Source organism: Podarcis tiliguerta (genome assembly GCF_965153285.1).
Source record: "Podarcis tiliguerta genome assembly, chromosome: 6".
In the NCBI taxonomy this organism is placed as follows: domain Eukaryota; kingdom Metazoa; phylum Chordata; class Lepidosauria; order Squamata; family Lacertidae; genus Podarcis; species Podarcis tiliguerta.
Window position 1 is genome coordinate 43,297,825 of NC_139539.1, and position 26,470 is coordinate 43,324,294.

General features: G+C 44.9%; 2 protein-coding genes and 1 long non-coding RNA gene across 8 annotated transcripts in view; 1 reads left to right on the forward strand and 2 right to left on the reverse strand.

Annotated features, from left to right (window-relative positions):
• Window positions 1-4: 4 nt before the first annotated feature.
• LOC310679900 (uncharacterized protein) lies at window positions 5-12,998 on the reverse strand. Its single transcript, XM_083445837.1, has 8 exons — window positions 12,759-12,998; window positions 8,315-8,434; window positions 5,738-6,054; window positions 4,866-4,969; window positions 3,895-4,109; window positions 2,659-2,769; window positions 1,997-2,141; window positions 5-972 (listed from the first exon to the last, which is right to left on the reverse strand). Exons 1-8 carry the CDS (start codon window positions 12,857-12,859, stop codon window positions 820-822), a joined length of 1,266 nt encoding a protein of 421 aa, XP_083301963.1. The 5' UTR covers window positions 12,860-12,998; the 3' UTR covers window positions 5-819.
• Window positions 12,999-13,180: 182 nt separating this feature from the next.
• On the forward strand, window positions 13,181-26,007 carry LOC310679985. Of its 2 annotated transcripts, XR_014512587.1 has the most exons (4): window positions 13,181-13,324; window positions 22,135-22,211; window positions 24,572-24,618; window positions 25,870-26,007. It is a non-coding gene; the product is annotated as an uncharacterized lncRNA (long non-coding RNA). The 2 variants fall into 2 exon arrangements; XR_014512588.1 differs by lacking the exons at window positions 13,181-13,324; window positions 22,135-22,211 and adding an exon at window positions 23,947-24,039.
• Window positions 16,552-26,470, reverse strand: part of PPARD (peroxisome proliferator activated receptor delta) — a 50,106-nt gene continuing 40,187 nt past the window's right edge. For all 5 annotated transcript variants that reach the window (XM_083445702.1, XM_083445697.1, XM_083445703.1 and 2 more), the window contains 4 exons: window positions 25,896-26,034; window positions 25,014-25,216; window positions 23,108-23,558; window positions 16,552-21,801 (listed from right to left, as the gene is read on the reverse strand). In XM_083445702.1, coding sequence (XP_083301828.1) covers window positions 21,554-21,801; window positions 23,108-23,558; window positions 25,014-25,216; window positions 25,896-26,034 — 1,041 coding nt within the window. In that variant the 3' untranslated portion in view covers window positions 16,552-21,553. The remainder of the gene's footprint in view (window positions 21,802-23,107; window positions 23,559-25,013; window positions 25,217-25,895; window positions 26,035-26,470) is intronic.

Below are 26,470 nucleotides of genomic sequence, written 5' to 3' on the forward strand. Positions count from 1 at the left end.
TGGCTACATTTTTAAAGCTCATTTTATTTGATACTCTCTCCCGATCCTTCTAGGATTAAAAATACATTCAGGGGGCTTAATGATCCCAGATCCTAAGGGTTTAAATCACCGAGTTCTAAGCCTCCAATACTAAATTGATCACTGCATCAATAAAAATTCAAGATTTAGTTCACACTACCCTATGTTACACCCCTCCTCCGTAAGCCTACGATAGATACCCGATAGCACTGCTAGACAAAAAGCAAGATGCAGGTGCTGCCTGCTGCAGATAATAGCACTGCTCAGCAAGCCTGCCTTCCTGAGGAAACAACTAGCAGCACCATGAACACACCTGAAAACTCAGTGTTCCAGTATACACAGACTTCCTGAGCACTAGCAGAACCTGGCACCCTCCTAGAAGAAATACAGCTGGGAGGGTCTTCATGGATCCCAATGCTGGGAAGCCCAGGATGTGATAAAATGTTGAGGACGGGGGAAAGGAACGTGAAGATATAGCCAAGCAAGGGATAGGAGAATGGCAGTGCACTTGGGTGACGTGTTAAGATACCGTATGCCAACAGTGGTGACAGCCATTATCTTGCCCTGTGGAATCAGGAGGCCTTCCCAACATAAAACAGGTCCTTGCACTATGTTCTCCCAGCTTACGGATTCCAGGCAAAATGCAATGAAGACCCGCCAGACAACTAAGAAGCCCCCCCAGACAACCATTCAACTGATCAAGATCCCTTCTTTCCCCACCCATTCTCCCCAAGCCACAGCTTCACATGTCAGTAAGATTGTTCCCGCAGCCTCCAATGATGTCGTCATCACCGTCATCATCTAGTCGGAAGAATCACTCGAATCCCAAATGAGAAAGTCTGAATAGTCAAAGTCCCTCTCCCTCTGCAACAGTGCAACAGTCAGAGCCCACTGGATGAAGTACATATCGTCATCATCTTCATCCGAGCTGTCAGATGGAGATGGGTTAAAGGCCTGCAATATGGACACAAGAAAGAAGGCTTTTGGATGAAATCACACCACTGATCTGTCACGGAACAGGGAATGCATAGACACATTTCACTAGAAAAGCTAAAGGAATCATGTCTCTATATACTAAATTTGTACCTATCCGCCGTCATGCTGGCAATTGAATGCACATGCACACACACAACATTGCAAGGCAACGCCTGAGGAGCCCTGAACCCCTGAAGGTGGGGGAAGCAGCCAGCCAGGCGTTCCCATGCTACCACCACTGGCAGCAGAGAGGAGAATGAAGGGGAGAAAGTCTATCTCCTTCATGAATGCCACCACCAACCTGCAGCAATGGCGGCACTCTGGGGAACAGGCATGAAGGAAGGAGAGGGAAGGAAGGAAGGGCAGCAGCTGCAACAAACCTGGTCTGAGTCAAGGCTGCAGATACGCTGTGAGCCCCCATAATCTGTGCTGTTGCTAAAACAGGCCTGGTGGAATTGGGCACAGCAGGATTAAGGGGGGGCTCTTGAAGGGGACTGAGGGGAGGCAAAGAGCTGTCTGTTTGTATGAGATGTACGCGTCGACAGGCGGGAGAGACATATGTGTGGCATCTGAGAGAGCTGGTGGAAGTGGGAGGAGAAAGGATTACATGGGGCTTATTGAAGGGATGGTGGGAGCTGCAGTTCCAAAACAACTGGAGACCCACATTTGGGAAACCCTAGTCAAGAGGGATACCATAGGGGAAGGAAGATGGGGGTCGGCAAGCAATGTGTGCCAATTGAGAACCACCGACTTAGCCTGCTGCTGTCATCTTCAACCCCCAGAAAACAAAGCTTGATGAACAGAAATGCCTAGGGCTGGACCAGCGACTACCGAGGCAGTTGCCTCTCAAGGCAGTGTGTGCATTTTCATGTTGCATCCCACAGGGATCCTAAATATGGAGGCTTTGGGAAGCAGAATATCTTTGGAAGGACACCCTACCTCTCAATGACTAGCTTATAATGGCTTGCCATATCATGACCGCATCAAGGAATTTGTTACTTACAACGGTCCTCCGTCTCCGCCGTTCAGGCCTCTGTTGCGGCTTTGCAGCCGGGAGCCGACCTCCAGGCAGCTCATGCAGGTAGATGCACTCTGATTTAAAGGGGCAGTGACCATTGCTTCTGACAAAGAATTTGCACCTTATTTTGCTAGGGGAAGAAAAATCATGAAATTAGGCCACAAGAGGCGCGAGTCTTTTCAGAAATCTGAATAAATATTGTAGATCAGACTTACTTAGCTAGGTTCCTCCACCCCTAGTCAGCACAGCTTTGGAGGCTGTAGTCCAAAGCAACTCAAGGGCACCCAGCTGGGGAAGGCTGCTGCACATCAACATCCACCCAGAACTGAGGATAGCTTTGGAGCTGAGAGCTGGGTGTGCAGGCAGAATCATGGGCATTGCAGCAAGGCATACTTAACCATGAAGGGAACACCAGAGTGTATGCACACGGATTAAGTTATTCCACCCTTAATCAAGCCAGTCTAATTCCTATTTGGCTCTTAAGCAAATGACCACAATGAGAACATCAGTTTCATCCTATGAAGCCAGTCAGCAGCCTGGCATTCTCGGAGTTATTGACAATGGTTTCAAGATCGGAGACCTAGATGCTTCAACAGCATTAGACATATTTAGTGACCTTTTTTTGCTGAAGTGACCTAGCTGCTTACCTGGTTCGTGCCTTGAAATTCTCAATCAGTTTTTCTTTCTCTTCTGAATCAGAAACCCAGTATTGGTTGGGGATGAAATAAGTTGAAGTGACTCTGCACTCTGGGCAGCCCCTGAGGAATGCACATAGAGAGGATATAATATACCCAGGCAAACCCTAGAAGGGCAATCACTCTGCTTCTGGCCCAAGGCAATCTGCGTATCATAGAATCAAAGAATTGTAGAGTTGGAAGGGGCCATGAGGTTCATCTTCTATAATAATAATAATTATTTATACCCCGCCCATCTGGCTGAGTTTCCGCAGCCACTCTGGGCGGCTCCCAATCAAATATTAAAAACAGTACAGCATTAAATATTAAAAACTTCCCTGAACAGAGCTGCCTTCAGATGTCTTTTAAAGATAGGATAGCTGCTTATTTCCTTCACATCTGAAGGGAGGGTGTTCCACAGGGTGGGAGCCACTACTGAGAAGGCCCTCTGTCTGGTTCCCTGTAACCTCACTTCTCGCAATGAGGGAACCGCCAGAAGACCCTCGGCGCTGGGTCTCAATGTCCGGGCTGAACGATGGGGGTGGAGACGCTCCTTCAGGTATACAGGACTGAGGACGTTTAGGGCTTTAAAGGTCAGCACCAACACTTTGAATTGTGCTCGGAAACGTACTGGGAGCCAATGCAGATCTCTCAGGACCAGCGTTATGTGGTCCCGGCTATCTTGTCCATCCCCTTGCAATGCAAGAATATGCAGCAGTCCTGTACGGAGATCAAACCTGCAACCTTTGCATTATTAGCACCACGCTCTAACCCAACTGCACTAACATCAGAACGCTTAGCAACATGGAAGCCTAACAGCAACTTCCTGGGGGTGTGCGGTCCAGAACAGCAGAGCCAGAAACCTTCTTGATAAAAAGTGCCTTCACAAAGGGGGTTAAAGCTACAAGTCCCAGCAAGCATGGCCAATGGACAGCGATGATGATGGCTGTTGTTTGTCGGTATCTGATGGGTCAAAGCAGGCTTTCCCAAACTTGGGCCTCTTGCTGCTTTTGCAGAACAACTCCCATAATCCCTGACCACTGGTCCTGGTAGCTGGGGATGATGGGAGTTGTAGTCCAAAAACAGCTGGGGCCCCAATTGTGGGAGATCCCCGGCCAAAGGTTGCCAATACCCAGTCTACACACTTCAGACAGCAACCTGCCAGAAGACACAAGCACAAGGCAAGCAATTGGGCCATGAAGCACTTACTTAATCACCGCATTGTGAAAGTCCCGGCTTTTCCTCCACTTTCGGATGCAGGTCACGCAGTAGGCATGGGAGCAGTTAGGAAGAATGCCAAACAAACGCTCCTGAGGCAAGGTCTTCTGAGAGATTTTGTCCATGCAGATTCCACACACCACATCCTCACTCTTCTGCACCTCTGCAGAAGCAGCAGCTTCTGCCGCTTCTGAACCACCGACTGCCTGGGAAAGGAACACAACAGTTGGAGAATACAGTGGTACCTCGAGTTACAAACACTTCAGATTACAAACTCCGCTAACTTGGAAGAGTTACCTCGAGTTGAGAACTTTGCCTCAGAATGAGAACGGAAATTGTGTGCCGGCGGCACAGCGGCAGCAAGATGCCCCATTGGCGAAAGCACGCCTCTAGCTAAGAACAGTTTCAGGTTAAGAAAGCACCTCCGGAACGAATTAAGTTCGTAACTAGAGGTACCACTGTACTTTCTAAAACAGGTCCTGGAAGCCTTCTCCACGACACTCCAGCTTCTCTGAAGTTCATCCACCTAAAATCTGCACTGGTTCCACACAGCTGGGTGCAACACCACCACACATGCCTAAACCTGATTTCCTATTAATCAATCTCATTTCAAAAGCTTGAAGTTATAAATTCCTGTGGTTGTGCAACCTGTTTCTTGGAAGCTCACCACAAGAGGTTTATGGGTGATGATAATGACAGCCTTCACTAATCTGCTGGAGCTGATAAGAGTTGTAATCCAGAGCATCAGGAGGTCACCTGGTTGGCAGACGCTAAAAATCTGGGTGTGGTTCAAGCACCCCTCCCCTCTCCTTGTCTCACCTCACATCTCCCAATACTTCTTTCCTGCTCCAACTGCATTCCAAAATCCCTCAGTCTAAGAGAGCTCAGGAGAATCCCACTGGTTTTTATTGAAATGGCAGTGTCTACTCTCATCACTCTACATTTGCAGGCATCCCACCTACCTTTGGCTCTTCGGAGACCACAGAAACAGGAGCAGCCTCCTTGGTTGATGCTTCTTCTGGCATCAGGGAAGTGGTGTCAAGTCTCTCTTCATGGGATGTGGAACCTGAGCAGCAGAGAAACAGCTAACTAGGAAGCTGCTGCCACCAGTCCAACTATTATTCTATCAAGTGTCTAAAAATACAAGGGCCCGCGCAAGCATTAGAATCATAAGCTTACAATCTCCCCCAACACTTCTCTAAAAAGAGATAAAGATGTAACATGTAAGGAAGAAAAGGAGAATCAGTTGGGGAAAGCTGGAATGAATAGCCTTTAAAAGATGCCATTGGAAGAGTCCCTTCCTGTCTCCATCCATGCAGAGTTACCAACTGATGGTGACCTGGCTCCCTTTCCCCACCTCACAAACAAGAGGCCTTTCATTATAGCTGCACAGGAACTGGAGAATGAGCCAACGTGTCGTGTTGGGTCCCTTCCATGGCTGGGGCTGGACAAAGTCATTCAAAATGGCACCCTATCCAAACAGAAGCTTCTCACAGAAAAGCATGTTCAATGTAACTGGGCTATTGGTTTAAGGACCCCAGATGCACTTCTCAAGACTGTGGGGCATGTGTGCGGAAATTCCTTCACGACTCCATTAGAACATTGCCAAATCAAAATCCCATTGTGTGTGTCTTAATAACAAAGTCATCTTGACAGAGAATTATGAGTTAGCAGTCAGATGACAAAGATTGTGAGAAGCAGGGTGGAGATAGGGAAGCGAGGGAATAGAACTGTTTTGCTCATGTGCCCCACTACAAGGTCCATCCCCAGAAGCTACAACAAAGGCTGCAACAAGAGCCCAAGCCCACAAAAACCAGCCTCTCCAGGGGCTTACCTGAAGCAGCCTGCCTGGGAACAAATTCTTTACTGAGGGCCCAGTTTGGAGGGTGCCAGGAAGGGATGGCTTTATCATCATCTTCATCCTCCTCCTCAAATGACATCCTCATGCTCCCAAAGTTCATCTGTAGCTGTGCCATGCCCGAGACAGCTGGTTCTGAGCCACGCCGGGCCGCTCCCCAACTCCTCACTGAAGCTTCTGGCAAGATAGCTGGCTCCGAGCCTCGGCGGTTCACAGTCAATCCACGCAGTCCATGGTAGGCAGCCTCTGAGCCACACCTGCTCAAGGGCGGTGCTTCCAGGACGTGCTGGTAGCTGAGAGATTGAATGCCAATAGTGTGTCATTCACAGCACAGGAGCAACTCATTCACAGCACAGGAACAAAGTGTATCCTCTTGCCCAGAAAAACAAAAATTACCTCATTGCTCAAACAGCGAATAGCTGCCTTTGAGATAAGACACACATCTCCCCCTCACACACACACATTCAAGGGAGCAGCTGGCCTTCCACAAGCAGCAAGACAGGATGACTAGAACTCTATGCGCAATTTGGTATATAGCTGAACTCGATTTCCCCAGCGTGGAGCAGACACTGGGAGGGATAGGGATACCATGCTGGGATAATAAACACCATATACAAGGGAGAAGCCACCTTTTAAGCAGGTGCTTCACTGCCCAGTTAGCAGGGGGGATGGGAAGAGGGCTCTCCTCTGACCCCGCCAATTCATTTTTTATTACATAACCTCTTATATCTCTTCTATCAAAATAGTTGCAGGGTTTTGTTTCCAATACTGAACAAACTTATCCCCGCTGTTCCAATCAGGCTTTTCTCATAAACACCAAGACACAAGTATGAGAACTTAAAATTTCAATACAGTGATACCTTGGATTACAAACGCTTCGGGTTACGCGTTTTTAGGTTACGGACGCACCAAAATCCGGAAGTACTGGAATGGGTTACTTCCAGGTTCCAGCGCTCGCGCAGAAGCACTAAATCACGCTTTGCGCATAAGCGCCGAATCGCGTCACGTGCCTGCGTGTGCAGACGTGGCGCTGCAGGTTGCGAACGTACCTCCCGCACAGATCACATCCGCAACCCAAGGTTCCACTGTATTCTCTACCATACATTATTTTCCAATTCTCCTCTTGATGGCAATTCTTCCCCCTCCCCTGGGCTGAGGCAAACATATTTGCAGTTTATTTTATTATTTGGGAACCACAGCACTGAAGAGTTCAAAAGAACATGAGGGGAAAATTTTTTTATGAACGTCTAGCAGTAATGACTGCAATGCAATATCCAAGGGTGAGCATTTTACCCATCTATGCCCTCTTCCCTTCCACCTACAAAGAGGTGGAAAACTGGATCTGGTTAGTGGACTAGATCCCAATTTCCCGCACAGGTCAGGTTTGGCAGGTGGGTGGGGCTGCCCATGTGTCAATTACCTGATGTCAACAAGGAAATCAAGGCACACCCTTTTTATCCAGCCGCATCTGTACCTGACTCACACTTGATGTAATATATTAAGTCAGATAAGTGTGGCTTAGCCAAAAATGGGACAGGCAGGCCAAAAAGGGAGGCCTCTCAGGCCTGCAGGCTAGAAGTTACACACTCCAGTTCTACATTATGAAGCCAATATAAGGTTCCTAGGGGAACTATATAAATCACCATCACCTTGCAGCCCCAAAGCTTTGTCTAATACAGCTTAGGTATCAGTCAGGAGAGACATGACCAACTCAGTAGACAGCTACTGTAAAATCATCACAGGGGAGGTGTTTCATTAAGAGTTCAGAGAGAGCCCTGTTCTCTGAACAGCTAGCAGTGACAGAAACCGACCACTAAAGCCCAGATGAGGGTGCTGGTCCATCTACTTCATTACCACTCTAGATATTCTGCTCCACCTGTTTCTAATGTTGGCCCAGGAAAGTCACCACTTCCACAATCTCCACCCATCATGCAGCAAGGACCTTCATATACAGCATCTTCAACGTAACCAACGAACCATATGCTTTTACTTTACTTTTACTACCCATCCCAAAACATTTTTATAAAACTGCCTTATTGTATCAGACCAGAAATCTACCAAATCACCAAGCCTACAAGGAGGGCATAAGGTCTATGCCCAAGTTTCTGAATCTCATCTAATTACAATAATGCCACTGATGGTGCTATCCTCAAGGACTTAGTTTGGTCTTTTCCATAGGCTTCTGCTACATCTAGTCAAGTCAATGTCTGTAGGACTAGAGACGGTAGAATAACATCTCCCCTCAAACTTTCCACTGGACCCAAGTGATCAGAATATTTACAGGTGGGCAATATAAGCACGGAGTCAAATTTCCTTCTCCCTATTGCATTTTTTGTGCAGTTCACAGCTTATTAAGCCTCCCCAGAATTTTATTTTTCCTTAAAGGCTTAACTTTGAGACTAGGACAACCAGTTCTAATGCATCCAAAAATATTGCATCATAAAGCTTCTACTACCTTCAATCTAACAGATTTTTGCAGGAAGCGGGAAGAAGGAAGAGTGTGGTTTTGGGTTTGTTTACAAAACACAAAAAGAAAACAAAACTAGCCCTTACCTGCAGCGGTCTCCATAATCACAAAACCCATTCTGGAAATATCTGCAGATCTGAGTAGACTTCCTATCATGGGAGAATCGGCAGTTCTGACCCCATCTGCAAGTCCCACGGGCAAAGTTCCTGAAAACGAAGTAAAAGCAGAATTGTAGTAAGAATCAGAGTTCAATCCTAAATGAGACCAAGAGACCAAAGTCCCAGTAAAATCAATATGCCAAATAGGAGATGCAAAAATCTTTCCGCTCTGGCCTCAGGTTGAACAAAACACTTCCCAAAGAGATGAAAAGGAAATGATAAAAAGTCCTTAGCCCCTTAGAACAAATGACAGATAGCAAAATATGCTGGCACCATTCAAAGCAAGAGCTTTGTGTGATATGTGACCTTGCTCCCCGACCTATCAATATTTTCAGCCAACAAGTGAAGTCAGAACTGTGAATGGTGACTACTAGAGAAATTTAGTCATACAAGCCAAAGGGAAGATACAAAATGGTTTCAAAATTGTTTATTTTGAAGCCATTTTTAGGACTTTCTAGGTGGCAGGATAGATAGGTCACTCTATGGAGTTCTCTCGAAATTCATGTAATGAAGAAGGATTGCCATTTTGAAGAAACTTCCTGCTTCATTTTGAAGCTGTTTTGTCTTCTTAACCGGCAGAGAAATTGATTGCCGCCTAGAGAAAATAATGGTAACATCCAGGATCTTAGTGTAGCTGTGACTGGGCAATAGCATGTCCACACAAAAGCAAAAGGCAGCAGCAAAGACTGAGCTCATTCTCTTCCTAACTCAGGATTCATTTCATACAAAATTTTCCCCAAGTATGTAAACATTAAATCTTTCTTTAGCATATTTATATTGCAGAGGGATAGGCATTGTCATAGAGAAAGTATGTATTATGTACTGATCAGTTGCCATTGGGGGAGAGCATGGTTCTTATGTCTTTAAGAACACTGACAGGCAGAATTTAAACAGGTTAAGCTTTCTCTAGTATGAAAATACAATTATGGGGGAAAGCATTGTCTGTTCACACTGTCAGATGTGTCTTGTTCACAGCATTAGACACTCAGTTATATAAGCTTGGTGCCAAATGGTTCCTTAAACCAAGGTTAGGTAAAGGTAAAGGGACCCCTGACCATTAGGTCCAGTCGTGGCCGACTCTGGGGTTGCGGCGCTCATCTCGCTTTATTGGCCGAGGGAGCCAGCATACAGCTTCCAGGTCATGTGGCCAGCATGACTAAGCCGCTTCTGGCGAACCAGAACAGCGCACGGAAACGCTTTTACCTTCCCGCTGGAGTGGTACCTATTTATCTACTTGCACTTTGATGTGCTTTCGAACTGCTAGGTTGGCAGGAGCTGGGACCGAGCAACAGGTAAACCAAGGTTACAGTGCCAAAATGGAATGTCTAGTTGCCACTTTGGGGTAAAATAAAGTCTTATTTTTCAAATGATGGACTGTACTTATCAGTTAAACATCTGACTAATTCAGACAACTACCTTGATCTATGTTAAGAACATTGAGAACTTAAAAGTCACTTGATCCAGGGGCAATCCACATATATACAGGGTAAGTCTTTTTAAAGAGGCCCCGTGGAACATGTGTGCTTTGTATCCATGGGGCCTCTTTTTAATGACCCACCCTGTATACAGTGGTACCTCAGGTTACAGACGCTTCAGGTTACAGACTCCGCTAACCCAGAAATAGTACCTCAGGTTAAGAACTTTGCTTCAGGATGAGAACAGAAAATGTGCAGTGGTGGTGCAGCAGCAGCAGGAGGCCCCATTAGCTAAAGTGGTGCTTCAGGTTAAGAACAGATCTCCAGAACAAATTAAGTTCTTAACCCGAGGTACCACTGTATAGGCATATTCCTACCTCTTTTTCTTAATGGTGACACAGACCATTCATAACATAGGGATATTCTTCGCAACTGTGAGCAGGACAGTGGAGTGGTGCAAGTGAAGACAAGCTACAACAATTAACCAAAATGTGGCTCACTGCTCCTTCTGCACAGAAAAAGTATTTGGTTCTTGAAATTCATTCTGATTGTGCAGATAAAATATAACTGAATTCTACAGGATGTAGTATTAGTGTGTGAAAACAGTCCAGATTCAATGATCCCCAGGCATGCACCCCCAGATGGTGGAGATGTCAGGTGCCCTCCTGGAGTCCAGGCATCTTCACTTGGTTGCAAGTGATCGACAGCCTGGTGCAAAATCCGCCTAGCTAATTTCGAAGACTACTTGCTTGTGATCCCAGACTTATTTTGGGGCCCTGCAAAAGATGACAGAAATTTGCATGTGGCACGAAGCACATAAAATTGTAGTGTAAACTTGTCATATTTCACTAGAGGAGCATAGAGCCCAATCCACACACAGTGTCCTGGGCCCAGAAAATCCTTTTGGCACCCCTGGCAGGTTGAATTATTTCCTGCCATCATCATACTATCTCCCATCCATCCTCAGACTACAATCAGGCAGCATTCTTTGAAATTCCTCTGTATGGCCAAGGTCAGGAAGAAATCATTACAATATTCAGACAATCACATTTGCAATGTGTCCAGATTCACTCAGATAAACCAAACCTCCAATGATAACTTTGTATATCTACACGACGGGACAGGGATAGCATCTCAGCTTCACACCCAACAAAGGCATTAAGCAAATAGCTTGTATGGGCTTAGACTGCACACAATCGTAAGCCAGTATGAAACAACTACAGCTTACTTTATATGGTAAACCACCCTATGCTCTTCAGATGAAGGGCAGTACAGTATAGAAATTTTAACAACAACAACAGGAATGAGCAGAGGGCTGGCTGCAGCAGCTTAAATGGTACCTGCTCCTTTCCACTCTTTTCTAAACTGGAAACAAACAAACTACAGTGCTGGCTTAGGATAGGAACCGGTACTTGTAGTTTGTTTGAAGAAGCACAAACCATGAACCCCGGTTCTCACACAACACTAATCCAGAACTGTGGTTTGTTTTCCTCCAGCTCAGAAAAGAGCAGTGTGGCAGGTGGGTTACCACCAGCTTACTGTTCGCTTGTGGCAAGTCAGTTTGTTTCAGACTACAGTTTACAGTTGTGCACAAATAGAATCGATGCCATTTTCAAAATAAGCTTTAATGTTTTAGGTGGGCAAGGAAAAGAGAATAAAGGGCAGATTAAGTTTTGTCTACACTGACTAGCAGTGGCTCTCCATGGGGTACTTCTCAGCCCTAATGGAAAATGCCAGGAATTGAACCTGGGAACTTTTGTATACAAAGCAAATGTACCCTCCCTTTTGTGTGGAGACATTTGAAGTGGGCAAAGCGCTCTAAAGTGGGTGAGCAGGCAGAGTGCATGGTAATTGAAGAAGGGAACCATAAACCACCTAAAAACGAGGCATGTGATTTGCACCTAGTAGACCCTCACTTCAGTAGGCACTGCCCAACACCAAGTCATATTTAAAAGCAGCAGAACCACTAGGGGTGCATATATTTCTTTTTAAAGCTACTAGGAGAAACTAGGTTTCCCATATATTGACCCAAGCCAGTAAAACTTCACCGGTATATAAACAGCACTGGAGTTTGTAAAACCAGCAAATCTTGCTCTATGAAGTTCCGAGTGTTATTTCAGACTCTGCCCTTGCTATGGAAGACTTTTGCTCTAGCCCCTTTCAAGTTTATTAGAAAGTTTATTAGAAATTCTCAGTCCTTTGGCTAAGAGGCACCAGCCCTGGAAAGCTCCTTGCAGAAAAGTTGCGAGCGCCCCCTGCCGCAAGGAACCTAGCCATTCAAAACATACCACTCCTTAGCTTGGTTTACTTAAAAGCAAATACACCCGGTAACGGCGCGCGCGCGTGCGCTTTCCCCTATCCTTTTACATACAAGACGAATGGGGAGGGGACCCTCTCGAAGTTTTTGCTGCCGAAAAGCAGGGCGTGATCATGTTGTTGTGCACGGCTTTGTTTCGGGCCACACTACAGCCACCGCCACGCCCTGAAAGTAGCAGCAATACTACTACGGGAAGGCCGGGAAGAGTCCCCCCCACCATCTTTCCTCCACCCCCCCTCTCCGACGGGGGTGCAAACCCAACCCGATTGCCCGATGCCGATAAAGGTCTCCGTAACTCCGAGGGCTGCAAAGCAAGCAAGCGCGATACAAGTTCTCGGTCGCTGGGGGAAGAAGATGCAAGTTAGCAGCGAGGTCGCCAAAGTTTGCCAGTCACTGGGAAGAAGCCGCTCAGCTGTCGAGCAAAACAACAGTGCTGCTGAATCACTTTCCTGCAATTCCGACTTCCTGTCCCAGCCACCTATATGGAAGCATACAGCCCAACAACCATGACGGAGGGAAAATTCCGCTTTGGGGAGCCGCTGCCGTCCGAGCGCACTTGGGGCCTGGCGCGCCTCTGGACGACGGGACGGAGCTCGAGGAGCCCAGCGACCCCTTTCCTGCACATTCTCTATACAGGTACCTGCAAGGGATCCTATGGGATCCAGGCCCTTTGGAAGCCCGGCGGCCGCTACCGCTACCACCACCGGCGCCGCCTTCTCCAACAGATAACCACGGCTCCATCGGTGTCCCTTGCAGTCGGACCCAGAAACTCCGAAATGCAACCCGCCTCCTCTCCCTGCAGAAATACTTCGGGCAGGGGAGTGGTTTAGGACAGGAGAGCCCATTGGAGAAGAGCAGGCGGGCACACCCAGCTTTTTAGTCGGCCGTCGAATGGAAGAGCTTCAATTCGAAAAGGACTCTCCTCCCAGCCGTCCCGCCTCGTCGGGAAACTGCGTTCGCCCTCGTACGCAGCAGGCGCGGGGAAGGAGGGACGGCCAGGCGGCGCAACATCCTATATTTGGCTTCCGGTGCCCCGCCGCTTGCACTTCGTGGGGCCGCAATCCTGTGCACGTTTACTTACGAGTAAAACCCACTGAACGGAGCGGGATTTTCTTCCAGGGAAACATGCCAGCGATTGCATTGTTAATGTCTTCGTTGGGTCTTCCAGAATAATAAAAGGAGGAGGATGCTTATGTTTTTTGTAACGTAAGACAATGCACTTTTTATTTTATTAGCAAAGGGTGGAACTGTGCATGTTGCGACGTTTGTAGCACAATTAGAGCTACTAACGTTTACTCGTAAGGGGAGGGCGGGCTAAGCGCCCAAGCAACGTGGTAGCAGGTGGAATTTATAGTCGCTTGTGGACTGAACCGAAACAAAGGATTTTTAGCACGTGTGCCAATTGGCTTACCGATGCCAGGCTCCCTTTGGCACCATCAAGTTTTGTGAATTGCCAATGTTAATTTTAATTATCGTCAGTACTTTCCCTGCCTTTCATTTCCCTCCGACCTCACTGTTTACAACTCCGCCCCCCGCAACTCTTGTGTGTGTTAGTGATTTTTATACACTACTCAGGATAATATTTCATGCTTCTGATGAAGTGGACTGTAGTCCATGAAAGCTTATGCCACAAGAAATTCATTAGCCAATAAGGTGCTACAAAAGTCCTGGTTCTTTTAGTTCCAAAATAGAGTTTGCAGATTGAAATACTTTCTGGTAATTGCTGCAAGTATCGAGGTACACCTACGGTTCTAGGATAAAGCAGTCATGACTGATTACTATTTCTGACAATTTATATTGGGCTTTATAGCTCAATAAAGGCGTCGTCCAACTATTGATTTAGGAGGGTTTTTTCTTATGGAAATCCAGCCATTCAGGGTAGAATTCACAACCAGTGGAAGGTGGATTCCTTTGTGAGAGTTGCATCCCCTCCAGCCACTAGGTAATATACTATACAGTTTGGTTTTAATTTACTCATTTTTACTTATCCCACATTCAAAATTAATGCCTGGCTTTGCTAAATTAAAGATTCATGTTTCTCTTTACTTCTACTCTCTGCTTACCCTAGGCATTTAGGGTTTGGGACTGATCTGGATTACAAACCAGACTTTCATACCTCAGAAATGAAGGCATTAGCTTCTTTAGCCCAGAAACCTAGGTGTGCATTGTGATATCTATAACACCTGGGACAGGTTTATTCAGCCTTCAACCTCCATCTTGGAACTGAGTCTGCAAGCTGTAGCCATACCTACCTCAGCCAAATTTTTGTACCTTCTTTTTAAAAAAAGTTCCTTGTCCCTCACCTCCCAACATCTTGCATGATTAAGCATTCTGGAGAACTTGAAAGCTTGCCAGACATTTTTGTTAGGCCCCAAAAAGTAATTTCCAGCTGTGGGTTTTGGATTTTTTTCTATAGCCCAACATGGCTACCTAGTTAACTTTGCTTTTTATAAACCCTGTCACAGTTACAGGAATGCACAATAAAAAGGATGTCTGCCCCCCCCCCCATAGCAACTCACCAGCTGGCCATGGGGCAGCTATTCTTTCTTTGTCTCTCCCTATCCGGGGGATGGAATAATAATGCTACCCTATCTTCCTGAGTTGTAAGGATTACTGAAGCAATATATGTGTTCAAAGTGCTAGATTCACGACTACTACCACTGTCACTCGGTGTTTGAAACTCCCATTGTTCTAGGTGCATTTTGCGAGAGGGAATTTCCTTAGCATGAGCAGTTTGAATACTGCGCCTAAGATTTCAGATTAAAACTGCAGCGTGGAAGGAAAGGAGGACCTTTTTCTGCCTCCCCACTTCCAGCTACTCTCTGAAGACTGGAGAAGAGACCCTCTTAAGAATATTAGGGGGGTGGGCAGGGGGAGGACTAAATGAATATAATATTTTAGCTGCAGTTCATTCTTTTTCAGCTTTGTATTCTTGTTATAAAAAAGTGTGCCTAGACATTCCGTTGTGCCCATAACCTAGGATTAAGGTGCCATTTAGCTCCTAGCTTTCATGTCTCACGTTTGTAACACTGCTGTCACTACTACATAAGAGCTTGCACCAATGTCTTCATCAAGTAAACAGTGTTTGTTTATTGCTGTTTTTACCATTTTTATATGTTTCTAATTCAACTGCAGCCATTTTTAAAAGGGTGAATACTTGCTTGGCTCTTAAACCCCATGTGTGGCTCTTAAGCCACACATGCTATAGCTTATTCCTTAGTTTACTTGTTTAGAGAAGTTCTTAATGTTTGATGTTTCATCGTGTTTTTAATATTCTGCTGGGAGCCGCCCACAGTGGTTGGGGAAACCCAGCCAGATGGGCAGGCTATAAATAATAATAATAATAATAATAATAATAATAATTAAAAACAGACAACTGCAGCATTAGCCGCAGGACCCATTAATGCTGTGCTAAAACAGATACTGATGGAAAAGTTCCTCCCCTTCATTGCTATCTCTCATTGCCTCACCCAGGTGTAATAAGTATGGCTTTCTGTGGTTTAGAAACAGCCACAGTATGCATGGCAAAAATGAACTTTCTTATCCTCAAACATCCCATTCAATTGTGCAATTAAGTAATTTTAGACTTTGGGCTTAATAGTCTTAAAAGGCCCTTCTCCATCTTCAGATAATATAGTATCATTATCATTATTATTAATTAAATTTGTATACCTCCCTATACCCACAGGTCTCAGGGCTGTTCACAAGATAACGTCATAATACACAGTTTTTCATTTATTTCTGACTGTGACAATCCGACGCAGCTATATTTGGGGACCTTCTGATTATTCTGCTACATGGGGCCCTGGACGTCTGCCCCCAAGTCTCACCCTGATGGTACCACTGTCCCCATCCACAGAGACAAATCCATTGCTACCATTAGAGCGATGCGCTCCTATTACATGCACAAAGAGGAGCATGGCATCCTGTTCCCCAGTCTCTGTTTCATCATGGAGCAAGTTTCATCATGTGTTTCTTCCAGAGCTTGTGGAGAGCTTCCATGAAAGCAATACTGTACACATTCCTAGAAACAATTTCTCTCCCCGCTCACCCCCCCTCCCAACCTGTTTCTGGATGACTCTTTTTTTACAAGGCGTTCCGTTCTAATTAGCTAGCAGACTTCTCTCCATTATCACTAAATTGGAAGAAAAACCCTAAAGGTAGGGCCTAATACAACACTTGTACCTAGAAACAATTTCTCGCTTCAGATTGTTTTGATCATCCCTTCTGAGGAATTATTTAGTGTAACTTAAATGCTAGTATTGTGAATGGGGGTTTGTAAAAACAATAACAACCCCACAGTCTCTCTGAATTTTGGAAGAGTTGGATGAAATATAGGCTTATTCCTTAGTCTACTTGTTTAGAGAAGTTTTTAATGTTTGATGTTTCAAACGTCAGAGGCCCCTGAAATGGGCTAAAGAAGTGCTGTAGTGTAAAAGTTTCTTAAATATTTATTTCCAATTTAAAATTGTCAGTCACTATTTATATTATTAAAAACACCTGGAGGTTGAACTTCTAGCAAAAATATACATTTCAGTTTCAGGATTGCTACAACATCCCAGAAAAAGAAAGAAAGAAAGGAGAGTGTGCAGTCCTCAAGTGCCGGAAATATATGCCCAGCAAGTCCTGAGGGATAGCAAGATAGCAGGTGAAGAGGCTTTCAAGGGTGGTGGGTAAAGATAAAGGTTTTGGGCAGGTGAAATTAAAAATCACAAACTATTCTTGTCAGTGATCTCTGGTTCCTGCTACATGAAGGCTCCAAATTACTTTACTAAGACACATTCCACCAGCCTCACAGCATTCCTGTGAGGTAGAGATGAAACACACCAGTTATTTCAATCTGGAAATAAAGAGGCACAGCAAAATCAAGTACCAGCCAGGCCATCAGTGCAACCCTGGAAGAAGATCGCAAGGATTAAGCAACTTACTTCCCTATACTCGTAAGGAAAATAACAAGATTCAAACCAATTCTGCGTATTAGCCATCATGTCTAGGTAGTGAACAATCCTAAGGTTGAAAACCACAAAGGATCCCATTACTATTATGGAGTTTGCGGGTGGTGGAAGCAGTTATGTAATGGGATTTGTTGCTAAAGCACTGAGGGTCCCTGATATTGGAAGGGGGGGGGGGACAGTTCTTGTTTCCAGACAACTATGATCCCAGGAACCACACAGAGACTGTGCCAAAAAGAAAGCGTTTCAAAGCACAGTAATTGTTTGCTTTGTATCTGAGACGGAAAGGATCCAAAATGGTTCAGATGAGTGCTTGCAGGATCTTATGTGTCTGAGAATTTTCCACACTAATCAGCCTAAGGGAAGATGAGTCAGACATTGTAACATTGTAGGGCAGTGGTTTTCAACAGGCAAGAGAGATGGGTTACGGCAATGCTACCACCGCCATTTTGCTTTGTGGCAAAGATGGGTGACCTTTCCTGTGTGCACAGGGTCTTGGAAGTAGGTCCTGTTTTCCATGTTGATGTTCAAGGTGCTACTTAAATAGGTCTTGCCTTTGCTATCATGTGACCAACATCACCAAAAGGTAATTTTGTATTCAAAGGATGAAGTGCAGAATCCAAAGCTGTAGCTCCACCAGTGTAACTGAACTTCTGCACCATAAAGCCCCTGCCTCCACCCTCCTCTGGAGGGTTGGGAGACCCCTTGGAGCAGATTTGGGGGACATAAGGGGAGAGAAAAAGAAACTCAAGCGCCATTGTCCGAGTGGAACTCTGCTCGTACAGTGCTAGATACAACCCTTAATGTTGTCTGGCAGATGTAGAAGAGGAGCTTAGAGACAACACATGAGCACTTGGACTATAATTCTATACTCATCTGAACTTACCACTTAAGAAACTGAACTTATTTTCTAGCCTTCTACAGTGGAACCTCGGCTTGCATACCGTCCTCCTTATGAACACTTCAGGTAATGAGCTCCGCTAACCTGGAAGTAGATGCTCCCGGGATGCGAGAAGTTGTCACGCACCAGTGGCGTGGCAGCGGCAGGAGGCCCCATTAGCTAAAGTGGTGCTTCAGGTTAAGAACAGTTTTGGGTTAAGAACGGACCTCCGGAACAAATTAAGTTCGTAACCAGAGGTACCACTGTATATGGATTGCATTCCAAGGGCAAAAATTGCCTAGACTCTGGTACTGTCTGAAAAAGAGCTGGTAGCAAATTAGCTAGGTTATAATCAAACTCTAGGCAAACGAGTGGCCGAGTAAAATGTCCATTACGTTGATTTTACACTTTTGCTTACTTAATAAGGAATGCACATAGGTAAAAGGCATCTTTCCAGTAAGGGGTGCAAAATGATATATCATGGGTTAAAGGCATCTACTCTCTGAAGGGTGCAAAATGATAAATCATGAGTTATTGCAATAAAAGATTTCTACTAGTAGTTCAGAACAGCTGAGCTTTGTGGCTTTAAAACAGAAACACAGGAAGCTCTCTTATACCTAGTTAGAGCCATCTTGTTCAGTCTTTCCTACATTGCCTGACAGTTGGGGATTGAACCAAGAGCCTTTTGTAGGTAAAGTATTTGCTCTACCCCTGAGCTACAGTGCCTCCCCAAAAGCCACAGTTGGGACAAAATTAAGTTCTCAAAGTTCTGTCCCAGCCCAAAGACATGTATTTCAGCATTGCTGAAAGCAAGCACACATGAAAACAGAGTAATCTCAGCATGAAGCAATGGAGTTGGTAATTCACACAGATTAGGCTCTCTTGTTCAGCAAATCCACTCCACAATTCCTAATGGAAGAGTTTCTCTTCTTGTCTCATCTACTGTGGCTTGAGTGGAGAAAAATCTCAGAGGTATGTGGCTTACTCTTTCAGGTTACATAGGCACTAAAAACTGCACATCTTCAAGTTCCCAAAGATGGAGTGTTGCAGGACAGGAACTCGTCAGGAACTACAGCATCAGAGAGAAGAACTATTGTAACTATTATTTCCCTTCTCCATAGACTGTCAAGGGAAATCCAAATTAAAAATATATCACACACACAAAGCACGGAAAGATCAACCCATCTGCTCATCATGCCCAACACTGTCTGCTCTGACTTTCAGCAGCTCTCCAGGGTATTGGGCAGAGGCGATTCCCATCACCTACCCCCTGACCTTTTAACTGGAGATGCCTGGGATTGAATCTGGGACCTTCTGCCTTCAAAGCATGTGTTCTGCTGAGCTATGCTCCTTCCACGGATATATTAGGTAAACTTTATAGCAGCAAACTTTTAAAATATCCCTATCTTCTAGTGAATGATCTTTAGAGTTCTCTGCACCCAAATCTAGAAAATGAAGACAAGCTGCTAAAATTTCTGTTTGGAGGGAAAGAAAGAAGGAAATTGCATGATTTGAGCTGAAATGGTTGGACAACTAGCAGTTTCAAACAAACTTCTGTGCCATCTACCCATCTGTCACCACAAAGTTGTAAATTATTACATTCTGTTTGTTATGTCAAGATTGTTTGGACAAAAAGTTCTCTCCCTTTATGAAAGCATACTGTCTATTTGAAATGTGCAGAAATAAGCAAACTTGCCTAAGGCCACATAGCAACAACACAGTAACTCAGTGCCAAGGCTAGCAGGCCATACCCAAACATCATGCTAATCTGGGAACAGTATACTGGAAGTCACAGCTGGAAGAAACTTGACAACTCACACAATGCATCAACCATGTCTAGGCAGAATGGTCTCACACTGTTCACGCAGACATGTGACAATGACTTCCCTGCTACCACTTTGCTGCAAATGACCAGCAAAGAAGACCTGTGTTCAAAGCGAGCTGACAACTGCAAAAGGTGTCTGGTGAGATCCTCAAGGGCTGAAGCAGAACCAACTCAAGGAAATCAAAAGGAGCCAGAATCTGATATAAGGCCTTTAAAAACACAGTAAAAATTGGTAATCTGATGAGGAAATGTTGAGGGGGTGACGTTGAAATGCTGTGGTTTTTGCTATCTATCACTTTTTTATTACGAAGGTGTAAGAAACAGTGGGCAGAACCAGCACAGAGTGCCGTATGTGCCTCTGGCACTGCAATTCACATATAAAGTGTCTTCCTCAGATATTTTGGGCAGCACAGGCACCGGATTCTGCCGTAACTTATTTTAGGAGGGGCAACACGTGTGTAACATCATGTGTGGTGGGAGGAGGCCGCAGGTAGGGCCAGCGAGGCCCATTGTAGCCACATGAAGGCCCAATGGGGCCTGTCGCAGCAGCAGGAAAGCCCGACAGGGTTCCCAGCAGGCTGGGAATATTGAGGGGGCCTGGCCCCTCCTTGGAAATTGGGGGGCACTCGGTACCCCCAGATGGTGCCCCTCTTGGGCAGTCTGGAGAATACCAGGATGCAGGAGGTGGGGAAGTGCAGCAAAACAAAAGCAGTCATCACTGTCTTCACTAGCATCCTTGTATTGTCGTGACCTCACAGTGGTCCATGGGCTGCCCTTTGAAGAGCAAAATCCACATTATATCTAGCCCAGATAAGGAGACACCCAAGTGCTTATTCAAGTGCAGGATCTACCTTGGAAGGAAGCAAATAGACTTTTGGCAGGTACTATCCGAGAGCAAAACTTCCACGACATCAGGCTCAACTTCATTTGGCAAGCACTGAAGCACAGGGCAAGGAACAGAAAAAGAAGCCCATATCTCTGCTGTAAGCTTGCAAGTGCCACACATGCCCATAAAGGGCTTCAACAAGCTACACTAGAAAACAACCCAAAGTGGAGAGAGAGAGAGAGAGAGAAATGCAGAGGACAGGAGTTATGGCCTTTCACGGAGAAGGCATTTCTGTTTTTGTGCACCAAGGAGATAAGCAAAGGCCTTTCCCCCTCAAAGTATCTCCACAAGGAGTGTCCGTACCCTTCATCAAACACTTGGAGGTTTCTTTGGGAAATGTATACACAGACACACACACACGCATGAACACACACACGCCCTTTCCTTGTAACACCCTAGAATTTACGGCTGAGGGCCAAGCTAGAATTCAGAGTGCAATATAAAAATAATATACAACGGATATATGTTGCAAGTGCTGTTCCTGTACCTGCCAGCCAAGCTGCTGCTTGCTCTAACTGGATGGACAAAACCCGCGTTGTCCAACCGCAGAATCCAACCCACAGTTCAAACACGTTTGCAAGGTTGTGTGTAAACACATCAGCTGCTCTGGAACAGTGTAACAGCTGAACTGTAGCAACAGATATTTAGCTTAGGATGTGCCTTTAAGTTTCACTTAGTGTATGTTAACGGAAGCCCTGATCTACCACCATGTGGTAGATGCCAAGTCTTTTGCTGTACAACACCCCCTCCCCTCTATGTACAGAATGCAGCAATCATATAGAAAAAAGCAATTACAGTAGAAGGAATGGAAGACACAGGGGATTTCTTTGCTAATGTACAAAGCATTTTGCTGGATTCCATGGCTTTAACCTATCTCTTAAATATAGGCTCCTCAGTACATGTCCTTGTAGATTTCCTGCAAGAGTGGGTGCAGAGAAGTCTCTGTCTCTGTCTTTTTGATCTTCTGCACCAGCTGCGCATGCTCAGTCACCAACTGTCGCAAGTCAGCCATTTTCTGCAGCAGCTTAGGGAAGAGGTATTGAGTGTCTGGGTGGTTGGCCTGCAAGTGGAACTCGAGGGCCTGGAGGATATTGTCTTGAATCTCCTCTACCTGTTTAACGTTCATCAGGCCGGGACGGTCTACAAAAGGGAGAGAGAGCGCACAACATTATTTTCCAATCCTTTACCTGTCTGAACACCAAGAGAAGCTCAGACTAGCCTGCTCCTCAGCGTGGCATTTTGACATCTGTAGGGAGTTTTCCTCATGAAAGAGCATTCAGTCATGTAGCACCCTCCCTCCTGAACAAATGCAAACATGTCTGCTGCCTGAAGTGATCTTCACCACTTGATGATGTGTATTATATAGGTTGGGGAAACCAGGATGAATTCAGATGAGACGTTTTGAGCAAAAGGTGGGTGTTTTGATGTCAGTTCCCCAAGTACAAACTATGTTTTTTTTCTATCTTCCTGCAGGCTCCAGTCGTGTAACTTCTGCAGATTTTTGGCACACTTCGTCTGAATGGGAAATACCCAACTCTCCCCTCAAAAAGGTTATGAAAACAGTTGTGTGTAAGGCTATGTGTGACTAGTGCTGCATGACATCACTGAGGATGGTAACACATTTTATTCTACCCTCCCCACAATCTCTGGAGTAGTTTTCCAACTGTTCTAAAAAAGATTTCATACACACACAGAAATGCACAGAATGAGCACATACATGCAAATGTGCTTCTATAAACAAGAAGACAAACAGAGTAGTGCCAAGGCTGCCCTGACCTCTCACTCACTATTTAAAGATTTGTTTATTTTAAACCACACTTTACTGAGCAATGCTGCCCTACAGCAAACATTTATCATTATTTTTACTTTAAGGATTGAACAGGATTTCTCCACGGCAATGTTCCTTTTCTTCTTCACTACAACTGTCTGTTAAATCAGTTATAGAAGCTGAACTGGGGTGTGTGAGATGTGGTACCAAAGACAAGGTCAAAATGGCCAAAGATCTCAACAGAGTTAAGAGAGATACTGAGGACCAAACAGTCATGGGAGGTAAAAGAGGAGAGAAAGAGTCAGCAAAGAAATAACAACAATAAGGATTTTTAAAGATTAAAAATGAAGAAGTGGGTGGTATCCTGAATGAGAAGAAAGTAACAAGGATGTTGTGGTAAGTGGTAAATTGGATCTGGATGCAATCCTATCCATAATCACTTAGAAGTTAGTCCAACTGTGTTCAGTAGGGGTTACTCTCAGGTAAGCTTGCACAGGACTGTGGAGAAGATGATTTAATCCTTTCTAGCTTTTTCATCCTGTCTGAATTGCCAGCATCACAATCGCACCTTCAAACTAATATTAATTGCCCTTAACTTAGCAGGATAATGGCCCGGTCTTCATCAGCAAGCTTTTAGAAAGCATATACCATTGCTAGCAAAGAACTCCCCCTTCTCACCTCCACACAGGATGATGGCAGCTACAAACAGAGACAGGTCACTGTCATCCAGCTCCAGGGCATTGAACTTCACAGCAAACTCAAATTTGGGCTCCATGATGTCACTGAAGGGCTTGCGCAAGCTGCGCAGGAACTCGCGCGTCACAAAGCCATTCCCATTGGCCACCAGGAGTCCATCTTTGTTCATAATGGAGGCCAGCATTGCAAAGATGGCCTCGTGCACCCCGTATTTCAGCAGAGTCACTTGGTCATTAAGGTACAAGCTAATGAAGCTAGGGATGCTCTTGGCAAATTCTGTGAGCTCCCGCACAGTTTCCACGGATGTGCACTGGCAGCGGTAAAAAACGTGGACGCCAATCTCCTTGGATGGTGGTATCCCATTCACTAGCTGTTTCCACACGAGACCCTTTTCCGCTTGCCACAGGGTATCCATGTCATGAATCACAAAAGGCTACAAAGAACAAACACATAAGAGTCAGGATTCTGCAGTGAGGAATCAAGCCACAGGCTGAAGTGCAGTGGTGGGGAAGCCCAGGCCTGAGGGTGACATGTGGCCCTCCAGATCTCTCCATCTGGACCTCAGAGCTCTGCCAGCCACCCCCTCACTGGCCCTGCTCCCCACCACCACCACCATCAAGTGTTATTGCTTGACTGGAATGTGTTCTTCAACTCTGATAATGCCTCTAGCTTCCTACGATGGCAGACAGAATATCTGAGTCTGTGTAGAAAACAGCCTCCTCTACAAAGGTCCCTAGCAAACAACACTGTGCTGAATTCATAGAAGGAAGAGAGGAAGAAGAAGGAAGGAGGAAGAAGGAAGAAGGAAGAGGAGGAGAAGGAGGAGGAGGAGAATGGCAAACAACTTCTTTAAAATAAAATTATTGCTGATACAGAAGAAAGATTGCACTGAGGACTTGTTTATAATCAGGATGGTGAGGCACTATACAAAACTTCAATTTACTGAATTCAGTGAAGTTTGAAGTGAAATACAGAATAAGCACTTCTGGATATTTCAGACACCGGTTCCAATTTAGAGTAAAAAAAACTTGGGTTCTGCTATTATTTTCAAGGATAATTACCTCCTAGGATGGAGCAGGATATAAAATGAAAGCTCATCTTACCTATCTATAGTTATTATGACACCTGTGTACAATGATAAAGAAGCATTTTTCAATAGTACAAATGAATATGTAGTACCACTATTTAATAATGCTATAGGGATGCCTACTTTTTCAACTTTTCACCCTAAAATTTTCTCCCATCTTTTCCTGCATGGTAATGCTGGTCTATATAGCTCGATTTTATAGTCCCCAGTGAGCTATATGTATAAATAAACTTCTATATTTCTTTTGGGAAGCCACATGGGATAGAGCCTTAAAAAGGAAGGGGAATGTGTTTTCATGGGAAACATTCCCTCAGTGGAATCAATGGATTATAATTTTTTCTTTTCTTTTGTGCATTTAGGATTGAACTCAGTCACCACCGTTTGCACTAACTAAAACTCTGTACAGGTAGGTAGCCGTGTTGGTCTGCCGTAGTCAAAACAAAGCAAAAAATTTAAAAAATCCTTCCAGTAGCACCTTAGAGACCAACTAAGTTAGTTATTGGTATGAGCTTTCGTGTGCATGCACACTTCTTCAGATAAAACTCTGTAGAATAATTTGAGTACAGAAAACTTCTGGTTATCCTGGTGATGTAACTCAGGTCACACTGATCACACCAGCAGCCTCAATATCATCAAAACACCAAGCTTCTCTTTATGAGAAAGACCAAATAGTTGATTAAAGTTCTTTGATGTCAAAGAGTCTGCTTTGGGCACAGCATTGAATCTCTTGGACTGCAGATGCCAAGAGCTTGCCCGGCAAGTTCTGCTCCACTTTCATCCCTCTGGGACTGAGGTACTCACTGGAGTGCTGCTGGCTTTCCCAGTCAGGATGCCTCGTGCCTTCTTTTTGGTCATGTTGAAATTTTTCAGGTAGGCGTTGTAGATGTGCTTGGAAAATACTTTCAGGTCAGCTACCTGCTGGTTCTGACAGGTGATCTCACTTGCTGTCAGTCCTGCCACTAGCTTCCTTTTCTCAGCTTCAGGCATGCGGCCAAAACGAATGGCTGAAGAAACGTAACAAAGAAGATACTGTTAGAAGTCTTGGGCCAAAACTATTTATTTATTGAAGACATTTCATATTACACAATTATAGGTGGACGGGGAGGGAAACAAAAAATAAGAGTGTTACTTATTACATTTATATCCCTCTTTTTCCATCAGGAAGCTCAAGGTGGTGTTTTGGGGCACTGTGCTCTTGCACAGGTCACGTGACTAATGCAAGAGCACATCCCAGAAGATGTGCATCCCAGTTTTCTGCCGGGACATGTTGGAGGGCATCGTGGCACCATGCACATAACAAAAACTACCACAGAGATATCAACGTTTTCAAAAGTAGGGGGTCTATGGCTTGGCTTTTAAAAAACAGGGAGTCCACAGTACTTAGCCAATTGGGAATCACTGTTCTAAAGACAAAACAAGGAAAAATAGACTGGAAGCAATAGACATTGACATGCCTTTCTTAGGCTGTGTCCATAACAATCATTTCCAGAAGGAAAGACATGCAGGCTGTGCAATGATTCCAACCTACTACCTGGCTAATGAGGATGACTGCCAGAGCAGCATAGTTAGACACTCCCCCCCAAACACAATACTAAACACATTGCCTACAGAAAACACAAAGTTCCATATCTAGCTATGTTTTTCTTCCTGTATCTAGAGCTAAGGGGAGGAGAGGAGTCTCACCGTTGTGCGACATGCCCAGGGAGAGGCATTTCTGAAAGCGGCAGTACTGGCACTTGTTTCGGTTCTTCTTCTGAATTTTACAGCTCCGCTCACACCTCTCGTACTCCAGTTTCATACGGATTGTTCGACGAAAGAAGCCCTGTTGGAGAGCAGGCAGAGGAAGAAAAGAAACAGGGAGGTGGGTCATTGTGATAACACAGCAGCTCCTTATAGAATGTCCCAGGATTGCTGTCAACTTGAGTCTCAGGACAGAATATCGTTTTCAGCAACAAGCAAAGAGACTTTAGAACAATGGACCACACTACATGTTAACATACACATGGAGAAGGACTGAAGGTAGGACAATACTCCCAGCTTATGAACCAATTGCTTACAGACGTAGGTTTTGTATGGACAAGCATAACAATATTTGGAACTCCTTTATTAAAAAATATGGTAGGTTATAAATAACCATAAATCTATCTGTATAATAATAACATTCATATACCTACATACTAGACTTGCATATATGGAATTGTAGTTGTCTGCATATATAGTGATATAATATACCTTTTATTTTTATTTCTTTATTCACT

What these genes read in the sequence shown, in the direction of transcription:
- LOC310679900 (XM_083445837.1), bottom strand. Translation starts at nt 12,859, where the DNA reads ATGGAGCCGTGGTTATCTGTTGGAGAAGGCGGCGCCGGTGGTGGTAGC. An exon ending in TCCCAGGCAGGCTGCTTCAG is followed by an intron (nt 4,970 to 5,737) that starts GTAAGCCCCTGG and finishes TCTGCTGCTCAG; the next exon opens with GTTCCACATCCCATGAAGAG. An exon ending in AATTTCAAGGCACGAACCAG is followed by an intron (nt 2,142 to 2,658) that starts GTAAGCAGCTAG and finishes TTCTTCCCCTAG; the next exon opens with CAAAATAAGGTGCAAATTCT.